Source organism: Urocampus carinirostris, chromosome 14 (genome assembly GCF_059441175.1).
Source record: "Urocampus carinirostris isolate Australia breed hairy pipefish chromosome 14, RoL_Ucar_1.0, whole genome shotgun sequence".
In the NCBI taxonomy this organism is placed as follows: domain Eukaryota; kingdom Metazoa; phylum Chordata; class Actinopteri; order Syngnathiformes; family Syngnathidae; genus Urocampus; species Urocampus carinirostris.
The window spans coordinates 38,075,025-38,092,059 of NC_142362.1; the positions used below are offsets into that span (position 1 = coordinate 38,075,025).

At 41.1% G+C, this 17,035-nt stretch overlaps 1 protein-coding gene across 1 annotated transcript in view; it reads right to left on the reverse strand.

The window, feature by feature from the left end:
• Positions 1-17,035, reverse strand: part of gdap2 (ganglioside induced differentiation associated protein 2) — a 69,372-nt gene continuing 52,337 nt past the window's right edge. Inside the window, exon 14 of the mRNA XM_088352582.1 lies at positions 1-1,698. Coding sequence (XP_088208708.1) covers positions 1,588-1,698 — 111 coding nt within the window. The 3' untranslated portion in view covers positions 1-1,587. The remainder of the gene's footprint in view (positions 1,699-17,035) is intronic.

Sequence of the window (17,035 nt, forward strand, 5' to 3'; positions counted from 1 at the left end):
CACTCAACATAACACAATGTAAAAAACAAATATTTTCTTTCCAACAACAAACTATGGAATAAAAGATAAACGCCTGCATTGACCACCTAGCAGAGATGGGAAGCTGCGTCGTGGCCGTCATAGACTTTCTGGACTAGTTTACAGGCTGGGGGCGTCGTTGCTATCATGCACTTTCCGGACACATTTTCAACATGTTGCCTAGTGTTTACTATGTTTGTGTACTGTAATGCTAAATCTATTTCACCCTGGTCGTCCTGGAAAGGGCATTACCACTTGTGAGGCCCCTTCTCGGGTTTCTCTTTTTCCTCACACTAGGGTTTTGGGTTGTTCCTTGCCCGCATGTTGGTTTGGGATCGGGTGATTGTTTAATTGTAATCCTGTGCAGTCCTTTGAGACATTTTTGTGATTGATGGCTGTATAAATAAATTTGAATTGACTTGACTTGATAAACGTAAAATCTATTGTGTAAAACATGGCTAATCGTGAAACACATTATTCCAGAAAAACACAGCAAATAGAAAGTAAAATACCCACTGAACTGTAAAAATAAATGATGAATTACTATCACAACTTTAACTTTTTACATACTCAACATATTTGAAGTCAACAACACGGAATCCCCAAAAAAACGCATGTGGACTAATCGTAATAGAAAAAAAGAAAGCATCTCCTAATTGGTAAGGAGGCAGCTTCCTTAGTTCACTGTAGAGAGTCGGCACATAGAGCCGTTACGTTTGCGAATGACACACCACCACCGGCGAAAGTGGAAGTTGGCAACTTCTCTAGTTTACACATGGATATTGCTGCCTATCAATTGACACTGGGTGATTTTTTTCTATCAGGTACTATCATGATCAAAATCCACATCATGATATTTGAAATAGAAAAACCAGCTCCACGTGGTTAGACGGGGACTACAGTATGATTTTAAATCAGGGGTACTTAAGCACGTGGCCTGCGGGCCATTTGCAACATAATATGAAAAAGAGGAAAGATCGGGCTTAAAAATCCAGCCAGACCTGACATGGCTCGAGTGTATAAAAGCCTGAACTTCCCCCTACCTGCCGGATTAACTTGATATGAGCGACTGAGCCCGACAAAAAACAGAATTTTCACATTTTATTTGTGGGGAGGAAAGGTGATTTTGGCCATCTCCAACAGCAAAAAGCCTGGCGCCAAAGTGAGCACCATGGCTCCGGAGGGCACAGCACGCATGATACCCGGACTACCTCGTAAGGGGGATTTTTGCCGTCTCCGACAACGAACAGCCCAGCGCCCAAGTTCGCAGCATGCAAGCTACCCAGAAGACCTCACTAGATTGATTTTTGGCGTTTCCGACAACAAACGGCTTGACGGAGACGGCAAAAATCACCCTTCCGAGGTTGTTGTTGTTGTTGTTGAGTCACTCAAGGCGCCTAAGGTAATCCTTAGTAGCGCTAGACTCGCTCGTGGGGGGCTCCGTAGTTCTCCGAAGGAGGGGGGCTGCAACTGTCCTGTGCCGCCAGGCCTGACAGTGTGTGACCCAAGCAAACCAAGCAGACGAAGCCTCTGAAGTCCTTAGTACGTTCGGACAGGCCGGTGCATGATTCATGGAAGCCCCGTGGGCAGGTAGTACAGGTGATTGGGGTGTGGTCGCAGCGAATGGTTCGAAAGCACCACTAGCATTTGGACTGGGGCCAGGGTTGCTCTCGAAGTCGCCTGCCCTAAGAAGAACAGAGAGAGGAGAGTAGAAGAAAGAGAAAGGGAGGGACAGATAGAAAGGTAGAAAGACAGACAGAGTAAAATTCAAAAAGGGGGAAAAGAGAGTGAGAGAGGTGGGGAGAGGGTAGGAAAGAGAGGGATAGAGAAAATGAGACAAGAGTGTAAAGGGGGAAGAGAGAAAAGGAGAGACAAAGAAGGAGAAAGGACCAAGAAAGAAAGAGAGAGCGAGTCAGAGTGGATTGAGTTGGATTCGTAAGGCTCCCCCGGTAGAGAGCCCTTCGCAGGACACCACGGGAAGGTAGCTAGTCTTTGTCCTGCCCCTACCGAGGTCGTCAGGGTAGAGTGAATGCTGTGAAGATCCTCCAAGAAGAAAAATAAACAGAACACATCAAGAATGGATAATTTGACAAAAATCCCACGGAACACCACCAGTCGGTTCCGGTGCATCTCCGGTTAAGGTAAATCCAAATGAAAGATAGCTTATGCTAGACCGCGCAGGCTTACGAATTGGATAATTTCCTACGACACAGTATGACAATGATTTACTGTAGACACTGCACTAATATTTGAGATCGATGTACACTGCCCTGCAATATGATTGGCTAGCTTCTTCAAAGTTTACACAAATTATCTAATTCAATTAACTATCTTTTTTTTTTTTTGCAAACTCAACGCAAAATATTTTGTTCAAATTGATGTGCGAAATGAGAGTGTAGAAGGAGATAGTCAATGCTGTTGAACTGAAACTTAAACAATATCTGATGCATTTCACATGTATTTTTTGGTGAGTTTCTGCCTTAGAAACACTATGCAGCCCAACCTCACACAGACTCTAGTTCCAGCGGCCCCCTGAGTAAATTGTGTTTGAGACTCCTGTTAAAATGCCGTTATTGTTACTCATATTCAAAAGCGGTGCGTTACTTTAAATAAAGTGATTTTCCGCTCTCCTCCGCGTTGTTTATATCAAGTCTTTTCAGATCATGTCACCATTCAAAATAGTGACTTACATTTAGTAAAAGAGTGATTATAAATATAGTATTTACTAATGCACAGAAAGTCAAGGTAATTTAGGCCTGAGTTGCGAAAAATGTGAGCCCTATATCTAAACGCGCCAGTGCTTTTGTCATTGGTGCGGAAACCTTCTTGTGTTATTTGCAAACGAAACAGCTCTTATGAGCCGGCTCTTGGAAGTGGACGTAGGGAGCCTGGTCCCCACCAATAAATAGCTGGTTGCCTCCAGGACTCTTTTTTTCTCTTGTTATCGGTCAATATGTATTTTCTTTTTCAGGGATTCTGTGTTGTTGACTTTAAAACTGTTTGGTAAAAATAGGTTACATTTGTTTTTTTATTTTATATATATTTTTGAACATAGTAAATATTTTAATTAGATTTCCTGTGTTTTTCAGTGTGTTTATATACAAATTTAAAGTGTACTCATTTTTCTTCTTTTATCTTCTTTCTTTATTTTTCCCCCTTTAAGAAGAATTCTCTGCATAATGTTACATACTAATTGGTAATGTAAGGATTAAAGCAACAAAAACAACCTGGAGAGATGTTTGGGATCCGAAAGAGCCGAATCGAAAAATCCGGTTCTCTAAAATATTAGGAATTCTTATCTATACAAATAAACTCCGGTTCAAGACCTGACCGCGGTGTTTCAATTTCTTTGGCATACAACAACTTCTTTTTAAAGTAACGGAAATAGTAACTTTCCCTGGTAACTAGTTACTTTTACTATAGGGCAAATCAGTTAATAACTCAATTCTTCTTGGAAGATGTAGTGAGTAACTATAAGGAATTACTTTTTTGAAATATCGTGCCCAACACAGATTATGAGGGTAGCCTGAGAATCTGCACACGTTGAGTCAGTATTCGCGCTTGTGCCAAACTCTCTGGAGTGTGTCTTCTGTCATCTTTGGTACTAAGTACCACTAAGTCGGACAGGCAGGCCGGGGAGTCGGACAGGCAGGCCGGGGAGTCGGACAGGCAGGCCGGAGAGTCGAACAGGCAGGCATGGGAGTCATTGCGCAGTCATAAGGCCAAAGGTGCCCTGTCAGTGTTGGGCACCGATTAAGTGGCTTGATGGGTCATTACTTTGGAGAGATAGGACCAGTCCCGACCCAACAGATCCCACTCGAGCCGTAACTGACTCACTTGCTTAGCCAATTTCGCCACGTCGGAAATGACTTGCCGAACCGCACATTCTAAAAGGGAATTGGGCTGCTGGTTCTGGCTTTCTTAGTCGTCAGGGGGCAGATGTACGAACGCGGGGTCCATTCTGGTCTGAGGATTCTGTCAGGAGGACCAGAACAGAGCAGGAGACCCCAGAGCGTTCGTTACAAGTCTTTTATTTGAGGACGCGTACAGGGTTGCGGGAGACGCGATGACCGTCGGACGCCAGCAGCAAAGCCGTGAAGACAATTTCGGAACACGTAGCCAATCGTAGCGTGGGACGGAAGCAGGTCGTGTTTACCGGGACTGGAGAGAAGATAGTAGCGTGGGACGGAAGCAGGTCGGATCGGAGGCAGGCAGGCAGAATCAGGTAAACAAGAAGGCACAGGTAATCGGGAGAGTCATACGGGGTACAGAAGTTGTCCTCAGACAAACAGGTCTCGGCGTAGCGTGCTTAAAAAGGGAACATAAACCAATCAGGAAGCACATTCCCGCGCGTCAGATGATTACCCCAGGTGGCTCCACTTGGGTAATCATGACAAAAATGTGTGTGTTTTTGTGTGTGTCTAAGCGAACAGGTGGTCTTCTTTCGATAGGAAGTAATAGATCACCCATGTGTCAGCAGAACAGGAAGTGAACAGGCAAAATAGGAAATCCCTTCAGCTGTCATAAAACCAGGGTTGCGAGGATTACTTTAAAAATGTAATCCTATACAGTTACAAATCACCTGTTGAAAAATTTAATCAGTAATATAACCCAAATACTATAATATTAAAGTAATATCGGATTAGTTTTGGATTACTCCAATACCAAATATACTATCCATCCATCCATCCATCCAATATCTGCACCGCTTATCCTCAGTAGGGTCGCGGTGGTGCTGGAGCCCATCTCAGCCATCTTCGGGCAGTGCGCAGGGGACACCCTGAACTGGTTGCCAGCCAGTCGCAGGCCCCAAATGTACTAATAAAAGATAAAATAAACTTTATATAGATAAACTTCATACATTTTGTTTAGAATACATGAACAATGTAACTTTGAAAATTAATAGAGGAAACCAAGATCAGGTAGTTGCTTGTAGTACAACAAAAAATGCTCACATTTTGATCGCATAGTATAGTGTATTGAAAACACATGGCGGATGAACTATGCTATGTTTTTGTTCATTTAAGAGCACATCAAGAACCCAATATTGTTGTTACAGTCTTCAACACGCTCTGGCACATTTCTCTCTGCCACTCTAGTGTCAAAAGTTGAAATTATGATAGAATCAATTTTTCTATGAGTGCATTTTGCATATGTAAATGTAAGACAAATTGAGTATGCCTGGACGAGGAATCTTAACGAGACTGCTGAAAAAGAGAGATAGAGAAATAGAGAGAGAATGAGAGAGAGAGAGACAGAGAGAGAGAGAGAGAGAGAGAGAAAGAAAGAGAGCGAGAGAAAGAGAAGCAAATGTAAACAAAGCTAATGGAACAGGGAAAATAATAAAAAATATAAAACTAACGCACACTGTCCCCAGTAGTATGCAACATAAAAATGCTTTTAGATATAATTGGAATGCTGCAAAGTCACCGTGATCCTTATTTTAACTGAATGTACTGTACCTGTAATTTGATTACATCTTTTTTCGTATAACTGTAACAAAATGCAATGACATTTTTGTGTATCCACATTACCTAACGCCGGTTCATGTATTCCATAACTCCCCAAGCCTGCAGAAAAATTGATCGTATCTCCAGAGTTGTGGTGAAATAGATAAAGAAATGAATTGAGTTGTTATTTTAAAATAGATGATTATGAGGCCTGTGATATGTTTACAGTTTACTAGACACTCAAAATAAGGAGAGGACGCCTCTGAATTTTGAACTTGCAAGGAGAACAGTAGAAAAATCTTCAAGATAAGACGTTCTAAAAGTCTCTCTTGAAACCTTTATTTTTATTTAATACCTTAGATTACAAAAAGCATATCTGCCCTAAAGGGAGTGGGAATCAAAGAACGGCAACACTATTGGCTGATAATGACGATGTAAACAGTGCATAACAGTTAAAATAACAAAATTCTTGTGCAATCTCCTTAGCAGGTGTCCGGTATTAAAAAAAAAACAAGCTGAAAACTCTAATCTAAATAATAAAAATGCGCTGATCAAGAGTAGTATGTTATCTTGTGCGCAAAGGATGAGCAGTTAGCAATCGGAGAACATTGTATTTCATGATCTGCTTCAAACAAGTAGCTGAGTAATGCACCATGGTGTAAATACAGTTGGGTGAGAAAATTTATTGATAACGCAGTGCATTACCTACCACAGTTTCAAGAACGCGTTACAAAGGAATGTGTTGGTTGCAACACTAGTCACGAGCAACGATAAAGATAGCTTGTACTCACTCATCGGAAAACAGAATGATTAGTACATTTCATGACAGTATGATCATGGTAACAGTTAGAGTCATGCAAAGTGTCATTTCCACGCAATAAAAAAAGAAAAAGAATTAGAATAGTAAACTTTCCAAGGATTTTTACCCATCGGTTTCCATGTAATTTCTGGTATTTGGTGCTGAAAATTGTGTATTGTACAGATAAAAAGGGTATTCATATTATATTTATTGACTTATTTGGCAATGTTGTGCTGCTAAATGTCATTGCACTTCTTTTCACTGCACTATTGTTACAATCCACTGTTTCTTATTGCACTTTTATGTTGAAAGAAAATTGCACTTACAACAAAGCTGTCTCTAAGCACTACCTTGTAAATACTTTTGCCTATTTATCCTGTCATTTGTATTTGTCATATTTTATTTCAAGTCTTTATAATGTGTTTATCTTATTTATCCTGGACTGCCAGGTCTAATCTTGTTGGAAAAAAAACATTCACTAAGTTATTATCAATGAGTGGCAATTCTTTTATTCTGTTCTATTCTTTTGAATTCTATTCTATTCTATTCTATGATAAATGATAGGCGTCAAGTTTTTGAGTGGTTTTACTGTTTGTTTCAATGCGGCAGAACTGACTTCCATTAACACACTAAATACACACACGCATATGCGCTCAAACGCCCACATGCAAACACAAAGTAATCCATTAATGGTTTGGCTGTGATCCTATCTGTTCTCCGTGACTAAGTCAGCTCACAACTTCTTGTGATGTCACTTCCACCATGTACGTGTTTGTTTTTTTTTCCACACGATAGACTCAGTTTACCATCATTATGACTATTTAGTTGGTATTTTTGGTACACATGGTGAGCCCACATGCCAAATATCTTGTTGCAATGTGTGGGAAAGTCCGCAGCTGTTGGTAGTCCTGCACGTCATAGAAAGTTAGCATTCTTACTGCTGATTGGCTGCTGCTTTTGCATCCAACCGTGGTGGGCCATCAGGACCTGAAAGGGCTTCTCTGCTGGCCTTAAAAATATCTGAATCAAGTGCTGTTAGTTATATTTTGTCCATCAATACTTGTTAAACCATTCAAAATTGTCTGTAAGCTTCCTTTCATTGCTTCTCCCCTGAGCTTTCACATTTAAGCATTTAACCCAGGGGTGGGCAAACTTTTTGAGTCGCCTTGGCTTAAACATTAAACAAGGGCCAGGAGGAGAAAAAAAATGTTGATTACATTTTTTTGTATATAGCGATACAGTCTCGAATACAAACCTCAGCAATACCTGAGTGTACCTCCTATGCTGTTAGACAGAGGAAAGAAAAGCTACTGGACTTGTTCTAGGTTCGAGGAGTGGTAATATTTATTTTGTTAAATATGTTTTATTTTCGGGCAGCACGACAGCACAGTGGTTAGCGCGTGTGCGGCACAGTTCTGGGGTCGTGGGAACCTCCTGTGTGGGTTAAATGCCAGCTACCGGCCTTACTCTGCGGAGTTCGTATGTTCTCCCCGTGCTTGCGTGGGTTTCCTCCGGGCACTCCTGTTTCCTCCCACATTCCAAAGACATGCATTTCAGGTGAATTGGCCGGTCCAAATTGTCCCTAGGTGTGACTGAGCGAGTGAGGTGTCTGTCCCTGTGTGCCATGCGATTGGCTGGCAACCAGTTCAGGGTGTCCCCTGCCCACTGCTCGGAGATGGCTGGGATGGGCTTTATTTGTAATTTATTTGTTTTAGAATCTAATTCAGTGGTAAACAATTCGGCTAGTAGGTGGTTTTCCCACAGGAATTAATTCAAAATAGCCTCATATTGTGTCTGGATTTCATCAGGAAGAAGACAAAACTCTAAACATATTGTATGTTTAGCCATACATTATCAATTTTGCAGGTCATATATATGGATGATGATTGATCAGTCCAAAAAGCAAATAATATGGACACACAAATAAATAATGCACATTGTTTGATTCAAACAAACTACATTTTATTTACATAACAAGGGAAATTGAATCAAACCAAAGAATAAAGCACATTGTTGGCGCAAGCACTCACAGTGTTAGCAAGGGGGAGAGTGGGAAGAAATACTGTAGTAGGTTAACATCACTGATTAATAAACCCGGTTTTAAATGATTGGGAATTATTTTCATAGCGTGTCAACATGGAATATTTGCCAATGTTATTTTATAACATTGTTTACTGTTTACTTTTATTGTTGCACTTCAAGTGTAGGATCAATTTGTTGCTGGTAATGCGCAATGATCATTGCAACGTTCTAAAACACAAAATACCTGTCCGTTCTTCTCTATTCAACTTACTTAGATAAGGCTCAGGACATTTCAAATTCTCTGACATACACACCTTTTTGAAGTAACAGCAATAGTTACTCTCCCTGTGAGTTACTTTTAGTATAGAGTGAAAGTCAGTTGCTAACTCAGTTACGTTTTGGAATAAATAAGGAGTAACTGTAAGTAATTACTTTTTTAAAGTACTGTGACCATCACTGGTTATTTGTGTTGTTGCTGTGTTTCTTTGCTGTGTGCTTGTTGGTAAAAGTTTAAAAACTCTATGTGTCTTTCTTTGTAAATGTTTCATCGTATACAGCATATGCGGTTTATAGTTAGGTGCGGGTTAAACACACTTCTCAGTCTTCATGGTAAGGTCTATGCAGGGTTACTGTAGATGTTTTGATTGCCAATTTGGAGCACCTGCAGCAGCTTGATTGGCGCCAACAGCCCGGACAGATGATTGGTGGACACTCCCTTATTAAACCCCCGGCTTCCTTTCAGTGACTGTCAGATCGTTGCGAACTGTTGCATTCCGCTCAGTGAGCATTGCCGTCCGACTCCGTTTGTACAAAGCCTTTTTCCCGCCTGATCTTCGTTATTGACCTGTTTCTGGACCTGATTGCGCCCGTTCTGCCTGCCTCCTGTTACCTGATCCGTTTTGCCCCGTTACCTGCCTGCCTCCTGCCTACGACCTTGGTTACGAACACGACATCCCCTTTGATCCCCAGCCCCGGCCAACGACTCACTATTCCCACCTGTCTCCCTCCGACACGGGAGTGTCACTCCCGCCTCGCTCGCTCCTGTTTTCCGTCGGTCCTCGGATCAAGCAAGCAAGCCTTACTCTCCCTCTCTTTTCAAATAAAAACTGAGAAATGTACGCTATTGAGTCCTGTGTCCGTTCTGGTCTGTGACAGGAGAGGACAGTTCATAAGGAAGTCAAATCTAAGATCCAGGAGGAGCAGTGTGGTTTTTCGTCCTGGAACTGTGATCAGGCTTTACACCCTCTGCAAGGTCCTTTAAGGTGCATGGGAGTTTGCCCATTCAGTCTACATGTGGTTTTTTTGACCATGTTCCTCTGGGAGCCTTATGGAAGGTGCTTCGGGAGTATGTGCTACTGGACAGTCTTATTAGGGCTCTTTGGTCCCTGCATGACCCGTGCCAGAACTTGACCTGTATTGCCGGCAGTAAGTGGGATTTGTTTCCAGTGGGAGTTGGACTTCGCCAAGGCTGCCCTTTGTCATCAATTCTGTTCAGAATTTTATGGACAGAATTCATGCAATGCGTCCGGTTAGGAAGCCTCAGCATAGTATCTGTGCTTTTTGCTGTTGAAGTAGTGCTGTTGGCTTCCTACAGCAAACTACATCTAAGAGTGTGAAGCAGCGCGGATGAAGATCAGCACCTCCAAGTTTGAGACCATGGCTCTCATCTGGTAAAAGACGAGATACCCTTTCCGGGTCGTGATGAGATCCTGTCCAAAGTGAAGGAGTTCAAGTATCTCGGGGTCTTGTTCACGAGGGACGGTAGAATGGAACAGATCAACAGATGGATCAGTGCACCGTCTGCAGTCATGTGGACCCTGTACCGGTCGGTCGTGGTGATGAAAGAGCTGAGCCTAAAGGCAAAGCTTTCGATATACTGGTCGATCTACATTCCAAAACTCACCTAGGGTCACAAACTGTGGGCCATGACCGAAAGAGCAAGAGAAACATGTGTCTAAAATTGGTTCTCCGCTGGGGTGGCTAAGCTCTTCCTCCCAGATAGGGTGAGAAGCTCTGAATCTCCAGGGACTCAGTGTAGAGCGACTGATCCTTGGATTGGCAGAAGCCAGGTGAGAATGGTCGGGCATCTAAAAAAGGATATAAAGATGCCTCGTGAAAGTCTCCCCGGGGAAGTGTTCCGGGCATGTCCCATTGTCAGGAGGCCCCGGGCTCGAGCTGGATGAAGTGACTGGGGATAGAGAGGTTTGGGGTTCCCTGCAGATGCTGCTGCCCCTTGACCTAACCTCGGATAAGCGGTAGAATAATTGATGAATGGGTTTTGCACGTACCAAATCCTTTAAAAAAATTATTAGATGCAGCTTATTATCAGGTGTGGGTTATTGTTTGGAAATTACAGCATTTAAAAGTCAATGCACATCAATAAAAAAGAAACGATAAAACTAAGGAAAAAAACACTGCTTTAGGCAGTCCGTCGTTGCTTACTGACCCATATATATGCAAAAGGTCTGGCCCCAATAACGTCAGCTAACATGTAATTAAAATCACGTGTCAAAACCATGAAAAGGTTTGGCTGTCATGACTCATCCTTTTGATTTTTAGTTTAGTGGAGTTTTACCTACTTAAGAGACGTTTTTGCCGCCTCAACATCTTATAGATGACCTGCAAGTGAAAAAATATACATTGGGAGTTTTTTGTTTGTCGGTAATGTGTGTGCCCCAGAGTTTGTGGTGTCTTGTAACAGCTGTGAAGACGCCAAAACACCAGGGAGCCTCATTTGTACCGACTACCACCATATGCATTCACTTGCATATACAATGTTTATGTGGATATGAGGTAACTGAAGTAACAGAGCAAATAAGCTAGTAAAGGATAAACATTACATCATATTGTGTTCAAGTGTAAGGCCACACAATGGTCCACATTTTAACCCATCTTCACCATAAATAAAAGTATAATGAACATCTGCATGTTTGCTGTTGTTCGTTGCCAAAATTTTTAGCTATGTCAACATTTATTTCCAAAGCCTCCAAAATTGGGGATTTTAGTGCCCAAATTTAAGCACTGTTCAAGCACTTTCATGGCCAATTTTCTGGTATCTTTAAAGCAAGAAATCCAGCGCTGATCAAAAGAAAATTTTTGTTGTTGTTTACTCTGATGACTAAAGTAAAGCAACTATCTTGCTGCTAACACATACTTTGTGCTATCTTGAGCTATTCTTATCGATGATCTACAGTCTTTTTTGTCAATGGGCTGCCAAAAATTTTGCCTTTCTGCTTCAACAATGCACATGCGGCTTCAATACGTCACACTTGTTTATAAACACTGAAAGAACTCTATAGGAGTTGGGTAATAATTGAGTACAGTATGGATGAAAAAAAAGAAATAAAGTACTGTATGTAGTAAAAGCAGAAAAAATTATATTTTTTACGTGTTTTCAAAGGATCTGTGTCTAAATTGGAATTGGAAATAGTTATTTTTTGGAATTTTTACTGAAGAGGTAATAGTTTTTGTTTTTATTTAATTGTTTTGCCTTTTCAGGGATTTTGTGTTGTATTTTAGTAATCAGCGACTGCAAAGCGAACATTTTTGCTCTGCGTTATAGGAATTTTATTGTTTTGACTGAGTTGTGTACTCTAACCATCAAAAGCTAAGTTTACCTGCTGTCCTCGTGTGTTCCTTTCTTGCCTTCGCCTCCTCTTAAGTATGAGTTTTTCACAGCGTGTCTTGCAATTAATATATTGTCCAGATAGCTCTCTCATTAGCATGCGGCCTCCAAAAGTCTTACAGGTTAGCCCTATTAGCAGTTGGCTAGCTGGCCAGCCTGCCGTGCTAATTGTTTTTTCTCTGGCTGGGTTCGTCTTTGTTGCCGTGGTTGTTTTTTGTTGTTGGGTCCCGGGCTGCTTATTTCAGGTTTTCTGTTGGCCAGCCTCCAGTTTTTCCGTTGATCGGTCCCAGTATGCCCTCTTTAGTATCCGGCTAGCCTGCTGTGATCCCTTGTTATATTTACGGCTGGGTTCATATTTGTTGCCGTGGCTGTTGTTTGTTGTTGGCTCCCAGTTATCCTGCCTGCTTACTGCATGCTTTTGGCCGGCCAGCCTCACGATTGTCCGCCGTTCGGTCCTGGTTAGCCATTTTGAGAAGCCAACTAGTCTGTCGTTCCCCGGCTGGTGAAGCCCCTGTTAGCTCTCTGTGTGTTGTCTTTGCCAGTTTGCATCATTTTGCCTGCTTGCCATTTGTTGTACCATTGCTGCACCCACCTGCGAAACAATGCCTAGGCATTCTCCATCAAAGCTGCCAAAACTTGGCTTAAAACTCTCAAAACCTTTTCAACTAATTAACATGTAAACTAATTGGGTGACGATTGGGTGCTGGTGTTCTTCACATGACATCACAAGTCAGAATTTCAAAGACGAGACAGACTATTTTCAAAATGTATTATCTCGGAAAATAATGTCGGAACTCACTCAAAATCTGCAAAGCAAACTCTTTAACTCGAAAGGCTCTCCTTGTGAACATCACATAATACAATTATCCAATTCACAATTTTCCCTTAAAGTGACAGTGTCTATGTTTTGACCACTAGATGCCACTGTATTGTGTATGCAGGGGTCTCCAACCTTTTTCAAACGGAGAACTACTTTTTGTTCCTAATTAGCGCAATGGGCACCCAGTTGGATATAGCAACTTTGCGAGATGGGTTGTTTAAAAGCTAAAAAGTTAGATAGCTAGAAAGAAAAACAAGTTAAAAAAAAAAACTAAAATAGGGCTAGATAATTAGCCAGAAATAAAAAAGCCATCCAAATAGCTAAATAGAAATTAAAAGGAGGCCAAAATTTAGCTTAATAACTAGAGAAAAGGGTATTTTACATTTTTCAAGACAGCATGCAAAAAATGTAGGAAGCTATCTAGATAACTTGCTAAATAGCTAAAAATGTAGAATGCTAGCAAGCTACAAAGCTAAAAGGTAGCCTGATAGCTAGCTAAAAAAACTACAGATTATTTTTCTCATTTGCTTCATACAAACCATCAATTGGAATTCAGTTTGTTGTATCTCCTGTAAAATAAATCAATAAAAAGATGTATGGATAAATTGATTGCTTAGAAATAATATACTCAAGGACATTCTTTTTTGTCCATGATGCCAAAACGCTGGATTTTTTTTTTACTTATCATGTTATTAGTATGTTGTTGTTATGTTATTACCAGGTAAATTATTAGGAGTAGGGTTAAATAAAGTAGGTCATCGAATTAAAAAAAAAAAAATACTGGAAAATCTCAATGACCCAGCACTGGTGACATATTTTTATAACAGGTCTGCAGTCACCTCAACTGTCCTTGGGGAGCACTCTGGTGCCCATGGGCAACATGTTGGAGACCCCTGGTTTAGTGCAAGTAAAAACAAGTGCTTTAAAGCACAGGGGATAATACAAACTACAGAGACTCTAAGTAACCAAAACGCACCATTTATTTTTTTATTTTTTTTTACAACCCTCTCAAGGTTTTTGGCTTTTGGGGGTACCCTTAGCAGCAAGTTGGCGGAAGGTTATGTCAGCTCCCTCTCGGTAAAATATATACAAATTTCCTTAAAAATAAAACAAATTCATATGATAGTTTATGTATTTTTGCTTGTTATTTAAATCAATGATGTTTTTCGTAGACTAGGTGACATAAGCATTGTCCATTTAAACAACTTTCCCTAGCTTTAAACAACAAGAATGTATACGAGATATAATACATTGGATAAGTATCAGACACAAATATCTCAAATCTATGATTGGTTCAATAAAAGGTGCAACAATTTAAGAATGTTTGATTTCAAACTTTTCATATACCATTTGCACATAAAATTCTCTTTTCTCTGGAAAAATATAAATTTGAGATAATTGAAAAAAAGTCTTATAATGAAATAATTTGCACTTAAATTAGCAACAATTGTGTGCTATTTTTCTCGATGAGCCTCATGTTATGTAAAATGAACACAATTTTCTTGAGCGACGAGTATTTAAAAAATTCATGTTTACATGAAAGTTCATGTATTTTTGCTCATTATTTCAATCAATACAGTAATACCTAGTTTTCACAAGGGGGGCAGAACCAAACTGACTCCCAATAGTCACAATCCACAAACTAGAAACCTTTATTTTGTAATTTATTTATCTATTAAATACTCTTTTATACATTATAACAAAGGAACAAATCCTATTAACAGGCTTAAGTATTTGCTTAGCAAATACAAGTATTGTACTTAATACATTTTATTTAAAAAATAATTTTTGTAATGTAAAATTGTAATTTTAAAGACAATATTGATGTTATACTGTATTGCACTAAGGGGCGGAAATGATATCAGGCCACCACCTTTTTTACTTTAGATGATATTTTGTCGCCCTCATCTTATGGAAAAGTGGTTTTTACCTTCCCTTAACGTGTCAAGAAGTCCAACAATGTTAGCAATAGAATGCATTTTTCTCTGCTTTTGGCAGTGTCTGAAACTAATGACAAAAAGTTACCGGACACCAGGCCAGACAACTCCGAAAAGTTGCCTGCCCAGCCATAAAGTTGCCTGCCCCATTTTTCCCAACTTGAAAGACAATAAGATAACTAATTGCAAAAACAATATTGTTGCAAAGTGTTGACGATTGATAATCAGAATATATAACAGACACATTTTAAAATTAAGTTTATTATAAATCTACTTATAACATTCATTGCATGTACCGTAAATTCCGGACTATAAGCCGCTACTTTTTTCCCAAATGTTCAGCCCTGCGGCTTATTCAGTGAAGCGACCAATTTATGGAATTTTTCTAACGGCCGCGGCGCTGGAGAATAAAGGATAAGATTAAGACCAGTAGAATATGTGCGCCAAGAAAGACTGCAACCTCTAGGTTTATTCATACATTGTTTGTAAAGTTAAGGTACGTTCCGATAATGTGGAAGATGCCCTTGATAGGATAGTTATGAGGAGGACGCTGAGGACAATCTACCGTGAATTTCACAATTACGGGATGCTTATTTTTAACAAGCACGTTTGATACATAGCGAGCGTGATCCTACTAGCGTGTTGGTACCTTTCAAAGGCACAGTTTGGGATGAAAGTTATATTATTATTATTATTTTTATTAAAGCTTTGAAAACTCTCTCGGTGTACCGTCTTTCTTCATAAATATGTGTAACCACGGACGAATCAAAAAGAAGGGGCGGAGCAAACGCGGGCTGATGGGAAATGGAGCAAAACCGAGTTACCAGTAGATCTGTCTGTTGTTGCAGCGGACAATAGTGGATATATATTTTTCCCACCCTTAAATTTGGAAATATACATTTTGTTTCCTTGGATTACTTTCAATGAGACCCGGACTTTACAAGTCTGCATCATACGTTAATTACGGGTATCATTTTCCATTCATGAATCCAACTGTGGTTCTAGGGTTGACGTGACAAGGAAAGTTAAGCAAAAACTTGTTTTTTGGTCACTAAGAAAACTGACAATAGAGGGGAAGGTCCTAATCATCAAAGCGATCATCCTCCCAATGCTTTTGTCAATCAGTTTAATTTTTATGCCTAAAAGAAACGTGCTGTTACAACTGGACCGAGCCATCTTTCGCTTTGTCTGGGGCTCAAAGTGGGAAAGGATAAAAAGAGATACAATGAAAAAGAAAAAGGAAAAAGGGGGGAAAGGAGTGCCTGACCTCCAGCTTTTCCTGGGAAGCAAATATGTCTCTCTCCACTTCCAAAACGCTGTGGGCCCACCCAACAACCCGAAAAGTCAAGCAATGACCCGGTTTTGGATGGGCTCATATTTGCGGAAGCTAAAGCTTGTACCAAACAATCGTTTGATTCCAGTTTCATTTAACTTGCCACCAACACATCTCTTTATTCGGGATTTTTTGAAGAAGTTTGATTTGGAAACACAAGAATGTCACACTTTACAAAACCACAGGGCCCTTATTGCTATTGTGCAAGAGCGAGCTACAGTAAGCCCTGTGCGGGGGCTTGCGTTTGGCGAATCCACAACGGTTTGGAGCAACGTCAATCATCCTGCCCTCCCAAACAGACTACGAGACTTGTCATGGATGGTGGCTCATGAAGTTCTCCCAGTCAGAGCTGTAATGCACCACCGAGGAATGTCAGCGACTTCGACGTGCCCTCGACCTGGCTGTGGCGCCCAGGAGTCGGTGAGGCACCTTTTTTGTGAGTGCAGCGCTGCCAAGGTCTTGTGGACAATGGCCAAACAACTAGGAAAGTTCCCGGACTTGCCAGCAGGAGAGGTCCCTGATGCACAGTACGTGCTTTACGGGGTGAGTCGGTCGAGGAGGAATCGGAACGACTTTGCCAGGGACTGGCTCACTCTCGCCGCCATCAAGGACGCCATCTGGACCTCCAGAAACCTGCTGGTATGGAGGTGCAGGCAGATCCCCCCCGTGGCTGTGCTCCAAATGGCTGCAGATACCATACAATCTGCGAGCGGCGGGCCTAGGACGCAGCCATAAAGAAGACTCGTCTGTACCCACCCGGAGGGGGGAGCCGGAGCTACGCTGTGGGAGTCCCGGCAGCAACGGCCTGGGTTGTGGAACCCAGAAGGGAGAGGACCCACGCAGAAGGGAAAGGACCCACACAGAGGACTGGAAGAATGCTGCTTGGGAGGGTGGGATGGCAGAGCTATGCCCTTGCACAATAGTATTGCCTTTTACACGCTGGTTAACTACTGTTAAAAGAAAATAACTCTGAAATTGTTTAATTGATGTTGGAAATGTCAGGAAAAAATGTTAAAACGTCATATCGTCAC